Source organism: Helicoverpa armigera, chromosome 12 (genome assembly GCF_030705265.1).
Source record: "Helicoverpa armigera isolate CAAS_96S chromosome 12, ASM3070526v1, whole genome shotgun sequence".
NCBI lineage: Eukaryota > Metazoa > Arthropoda > Insecta > Lepidoptera > Noctuidae > Helicoverpa > Helicoverpa armigera.
In genome coordinates this window covers 9,063,914-9,069,913 of record NC_087131.1, presented here as the reverse complement: position 1 = coordinate 9,069,913, position 6,000 = coordinate 9,063,914, and the positions used below count along the sequence as shown (strand labels likewise).

The 6,000-nt window shown below is 38.9% G+C and overlaps 1 protein-coding gene across 1 annotated transcript in view; it reads right to left on the bottom strand.

Annotated features, from left to right (window-relative positions):
- Positions 1 to 2,701: 2,701 nt before the first annotated feature.
- Positions 2,702 to 6,000, bottom strand: part of LOC110383950 (A disintegrin and metalloproteinase with thrombospondin motifs 1) — a 57,069-nt gene continuing 53,770 nt past the window's right edge. The window contains exons 15-17 of the mRNA XM_049838600.2: positions 5,711 to 5,815; positions 5,219 to 5,351; positions 2,702 to 4,140 (exon numbers count right to left, since the gene is read on the bottom strand). Of these exons, the coding sequence (XP_049694557.2) occupies positions 3,859 to 4,140; positions 5,219 to 5,351; positions 5,711 to 5,815 (520 nt within the window). The 3' untranslated portion in view covers positions 2,702 to 3,858. The remainder of the gene's footprint in view (positions 4,141 to 5,218; positions 5,352 to 5,710; positions 5,816 to 6,000) is intronic.

Genomic DNA, 6,000 nt, shown 5'->3' with positions numbered 1-6,000 from the left:
ATTAAGTTTCTCCTTAATTAAAACCAAATTGTGTAAACTTAATTTAATTAAACGAAACCAGCAGACTGATTCACTCAGAAATCCTTTGATAACTTTAACACTATTTGTCCTCGTATCTGAACTTACGTGACTTTAGTAAACATGGATAGATACATATGTATGTGTAAACTTACTATGTATGTATCTCACAGTATCGTAAACAAAGTTCTATTGAGCTTGACAGGTTAATCTAATTTATTTATTCTGAAAACACACAAATAAATCTCAGGTAAGGATCGCTAAGTTTTTATTTTCTCAGTGGTTGGCTACCTTTGTAACGGAAAAATCTTTTCACAAACCCAAGTGACGTTTAAGCTGCTACTCGGATTTTTCCCTGAATTTATTGGTAGAAGACACAATTTGGAATGGTGTCAATATTTCAATTCTAACGTGATCCGCAAATAATGGTTTCTCGGTAGTCGGCCAGGGGTCGGTGTCGTGACGTGGGTTTCACAGAATGGAGGCCTTTCCCTCGATTACATTATACGTCGTAGGTGAGTTTAGTAGAACTCGACTAAATTAGCGATTAGTATTCAACTCTGCCTGTCTGCCTCGGTTTGGTAGGGTGAAAATTTAATCAGTTCCGAACTTGTCGTTACCTATTCTGATACACTTTAGTTTCAGGATTCTGGTGCTTTGCGGTTCCCGTTAGCAAAGTTTTGATTTATAATACGTACAGATTTAGCATTATTGTGAATTTAAACATTATGTAACTAGTATAATTTATGAATGCTTTAAATACTGAACAATGGATTTCTAGTAGACAAACAATACAAGGTAATTTAATAGAACAGGAAGGTCGGCAAACATAATTGTGTTACGTGTTAATAACAAAACAAATCACTAGAGATATATTATTGGCACACGACAGTGTTAGTCAACCACGCGATGGCTATACACGATATATTGGAATTCTAATCACAGTACCTAATCAAATAATGAGGTTTTGTTTGTTTAAACATAAAACATCTGTAGCTGTTTGCTAATCGAATCAAGGGATTAACGTGTCCGGGCATAAAATGTGGATTTATAGCCAATTCCATTTCAAGTTTTAAATGGCGGACGTAAAATTGACGCTTCGCACGAACAGACGGCTCGTGTTCCCTCCGCACTTAGAAACGTCCCAACTTTGAATATTTGGACAAAGCGAGTTTCGTAAACTGAGCGAATGTACCGTCCACTTTACGGGACAGCACTTGGAGAAGTTTGCAACACTACTCGACCCTCGTTTTCCTTTTCCCGCTGTGTTATAACGTGCAAAAGTGGAGTTCAAAACTAAAAGCTCCGAATTAAATTAGCCTGAAACAGGTTTCATTATATTATACTTACCTATGTTTTTCTTTGGGGAATGTAACTTCCAAATTGATTGGCCACAGATTTTTTTTCAGCCAAGAAACAATTTACTGTTTGCTGAAAATAAAGGTCTGGAAAATATAAGATTACTAGATATTTTGCGTCTAGCCAGTTTTATTACAAACCTCGGGCGGGCTGAGGGAGAAAAAACTATGATGGAGTACAATTTTCGCTGTCATATTGAAAAACGGGGCTGAAAAATATTTTCCTTGTTAATATTTCGTTTCTTGTGCAAGACGCGTGAAAAATGTTAATGAGCGAAACGCATAGCTTCAGATAAGCAATGATATTTTTCTTCTGAAAATTGCGGTCGAGAAATCGTTTAGCAAATGTATCCACATTAAACTGACACTATGGTACATAACAAACGACCACAAATAAACGATTTGATTTGATTCGGAAACATCATGATGCGATATATTATGTATGTACTTATAATAGCAAAGCATATTGTGAAATATATCGAATCTCACGAACGAGTTTTTGCTTATCGTTTATGCTGTATTTCGTAAACGTATATCACTTCTCATACCAAAGTACAAAAATGTAAGTTATTCGTTATTAAAAGACTTCTCAAGCTGAAGTTTTATTTAGTCCTTTACCTTGATAGGTTGCACGAGTAAGCAATTAAGTTACTTTCTGAGTGGCCTTTGTCGGCGCTCAGTCTAACCTCCGCTTTATAGAACTCGACTCTAATCTCGAGCGTCACTGAAAATTAAACTCTACTAATGCTTCTTGTACAACGTAGGTAAGTTTATTTTTACTTGCATTTTAATAGAATGTTCTTAGCTAAGATATACGAGGAGTTGAGATATATGTCATGTAATTTGAAACTAGTCCCCTAATAAAATAATAATTGTACAAGGCTTAAAAGTTGCGCAAATTTTTTTTTGGTACACAGAAATATAAATAGGTACGTAGGGGTGGATATAAAACCGTTTTTTCTTATGGCGACTATGAATATAACCACTAAGATATCTACATCTTTAAATATTACAGTCGTTGTTATTAACGAAATGGAGCGATTGAGGGCGTACGATCGAACGAAATAAAAACAATCAAAGATTGCACTAACGCGATATTTGTTTCACGAGCCCGCTGTTTACATAACCTGGTTGTTCAGGGAGGTGACCTATTTCCGAAATGCATTTACTAATTAAGATATTAATTAATGTTTTTTGGTGAAGTCATCGATAATTTACTGGTAGTAGGTAATGTTTGTGTATACAGATAGTGGATTGATTTAAGTATGTATTTTAAATTTAATGAATTAAATATATAATATGAGGGGGTAAAAGAAACAACTCAGTATATAAGAATAGCACATTTATTACGTGAAGTAGTGTACAATACATTATGGCACTTCGTTGCGCATTATTATTAGATATTAGGTATATTCCTTAATTCTAGTTGCTTATAAATATGAAAAACAACGTACAAAATACTGGTTATATTGACACGGAATCTCCATTCGAACAACATGTATCATAATATCTACACGCTTGATTCTAGAGGGTGTCGCCCTACTATACAGTAGTTCCCCTATGGTTCAACAATGCGTTATAATGAAGGAGTAATTTTCTCCTAAAGGGAGAACAAGGCAAAGGTTGGTGTTGATCTTCTACTCAATAGTAGTAGAGCCTGCAGGCATTGCACTAGTATAAATATACTAAAGGGGGGCAGAAGAAGTATCAAATAGTTTGTATTAGGGTCTACCCGAAGCCTCTATAAGTGTGTGGTTCGTTGCACCAGCACTTCCTAAAGGGGTGGCAAAACGCCTATGCAATGCCTAGCCAGCCTAAAACAGTTCGAAGTACTACATAGTACGAGTCCTTTACCCACTCTTACAAGGATCTTTTGGACTTGAATGACACTGAAAGGGGAGCTTCCTGGGGTCTTTATTTTTCAAAATGATTTTTTACTAGACGGCGCCTACCAAAAGACCTTAGCAGCAATATAAGTCTACCCGAAGCCCCTCATGTGTGATCGCTCGAGCAGCCTGCAGGCGTTGCAGCAGTACTTCCTAAAGGGAGGAACTAGACAGTGCCTGGCTAGTTGGTCAGTATCGAACAGTTCGCAGCACTGCGTAGTAGCCCTCTAACACCCACGGTCTTACAAGGATCTTTTGGTGAAAAGCATCATGGAGTTTTTATTTTTCAAATTATTTTTTAGGGTCTACCCGAAGCCTCTCATATGTGATCGCTCCAGCAGCCTGCAGGCGTTGCAGCAGTACTTCCTATAGGGAGGGACCAGACAGTGCCTGGCCAGCTGGTCAGCACTGCGTAGCGAACAGTTCGAAGTACCGTGTAGTAGCCGTCTATTACCTACGGTTTTACAAGGATATTTTGGTGAAAAGGGGAGCATCGTAGAGTTTTTATTTCTCACAAATATAAAATTACAAGATGGCGACGTTAATAGCTGTATACCAAAAGACCTTTGTCACAATGTAAACGGGTAGACCTTTGTCTACCCGAAGCCCCTCATGTGTGAACGCTCGAGCAGCCTGCAAGCGTTACAGCAGTACTTCCTAAAGGGAGGAACAAGACAGTGCCTGGCTAGTTGGTCGGTATCGAACAGTTCACAGTACTGCGTGGTGTCAGCGGGCGGACAGGCGCCGCGCCGTGTCCCGCACGCGCGCACGCGGCAGCGCCGGTGTCGCTCGCGCGGACGCGGACCGCAGAGCATCTCGTCTGATGCCGGACATTCGAGAGGACGACGCGATATGCCGCGACCGCATGTTGCTGAACACTGGAAAAATAGAATTTAGAATAGGTTTTATATCGGTTTGTAAACGACGGAGATATGCGCAGAACAGACATAAAAAATACAAACATCAAAATTGAAAACCTCCTCCTTTTTCGGGAAGTCGGCCAATTTTACTTTAACAAAGTATAGGACGATTAAAAGATCTCGAATAGACCTGGCTCATTTTGTTGATTTTTTTAAAGACGTAGTTTGATGCAGTGTGAAACACAGTAGTGAAATAAAAAAAGCTAAGCAGGAAATTCATAACCCAAAACCCACATAGTGTTTGTGCAAAGGTTATATAAGGATATTTTTATCACAAACATGACCTTCGCAATATTCATAATAACATTCTGTAATCAAATCGCAAACCGCCAATTAGTTGCGGTTGAAACAGTTCCGCGAACTAGTAAATCAAGCCAATTTGCAGCCACATCGCGCCTCGGTTTGCAAAATGCATTGCCAGGTTTCCAGCTAACTGGGTCACTATACTGAGTATCTACATGCTACATGATCAACGTAAACTGAAACTATCATGTCCCTACATTATCGTTAGGACGATTTTTAGGCTGAAAGCCTCTCTGTATAGAATATACTCAGGCTGTATGAACTAGGCCACTCATGGCTTCATGACTTTTTCATGAAGGTTCCATTTACATTTATATACGGACCTTTACATGTTTACGCTTGGTTACGCTCGGGCCTTATGTAGATAAGTAGCTACATACATACATGTATGTACATATTTGGGCAAACAATCCGGAATTTGTTCGACTTCTTTATTTCTGTTTTCAGTGAGACAGGTAGACGAACTATATTAGTTCAGCTTTAATCTTTGAGCTTTTACGTACAAGTACACAGAGAATATTTGATGGTCGAAGTGGTTTGTAGTTTGCTTTGTAGTCGGTCATCGTACAAATTATAAACACCGACTCGTAGTTTGTTACAGAGAAACTTGATGTCGGTTTTAATTAGGTGTTCTCGTAACTCGTACGAATGGTTTGAATGCCATGTACATATATTACGAGTGTTGATGTAACAACTTGGCACATTTGTATGAAGGAACTATGTAATGTGTTACCTGAGTCCAGGGTAGTTCTTTCCAGTAGACAGGACAAGGCAAGCGGTTGCAAGCCTGACGTGAGGTCGGCTTTGCTGAAGTACACAACGTGGGAGACACGCTATTCCTTATTAGATCTCGTCTTGATGATGTACTGCAGAGGTTATATGAAATATGGGATAAGTAGATAGAGAAATTCCTCATGTTATGCCATTTATTTGTGATGTTTTCTTATCTAGTAACCATCATGACCAAAGACCAAGTTTATTTTTTCTCAAGTCAACAAATTGCAGATAAGCTGATTGAATGACGTTCATCCCAATATTCTATCTACCTGTTGCTTGGCATACAAGAGATTAAATTTTGATATTTTAAATTTGCTCCTACACTTGTGTAGGATGTCAAATTCCTATCAGCCGTTACCAAACTTGAAAGCTTTATTGCCGTGGCATCTTTTGAGGCTTAACGACCAATATCATATGAAGTGATTCCTAGCACATGAGTACAACATACCTGACATTAAGAGGTACGCAGAAGATCTGTCGCTCCTGAACGCCAGCAGCTCCACACGTGGCGCTGCACTCCTCCCACTCGCCACCAACCCACGTGAATTCGCAGCTAAGGGAAAATTCTTCTTTAGTAACACTATTTTAGTTTGAAGTTCAGAAGTCATCAATCTTTTCGTCTCCGTATGAATGCTACATGATGTAATGTAACAAAGGTCAGGATGTAGGCCGTTTTCATCAGAACTTTAGGGAAATCAATGAGAGAATGGGAGATACCTTCGGAGGTTGAGTTGATGA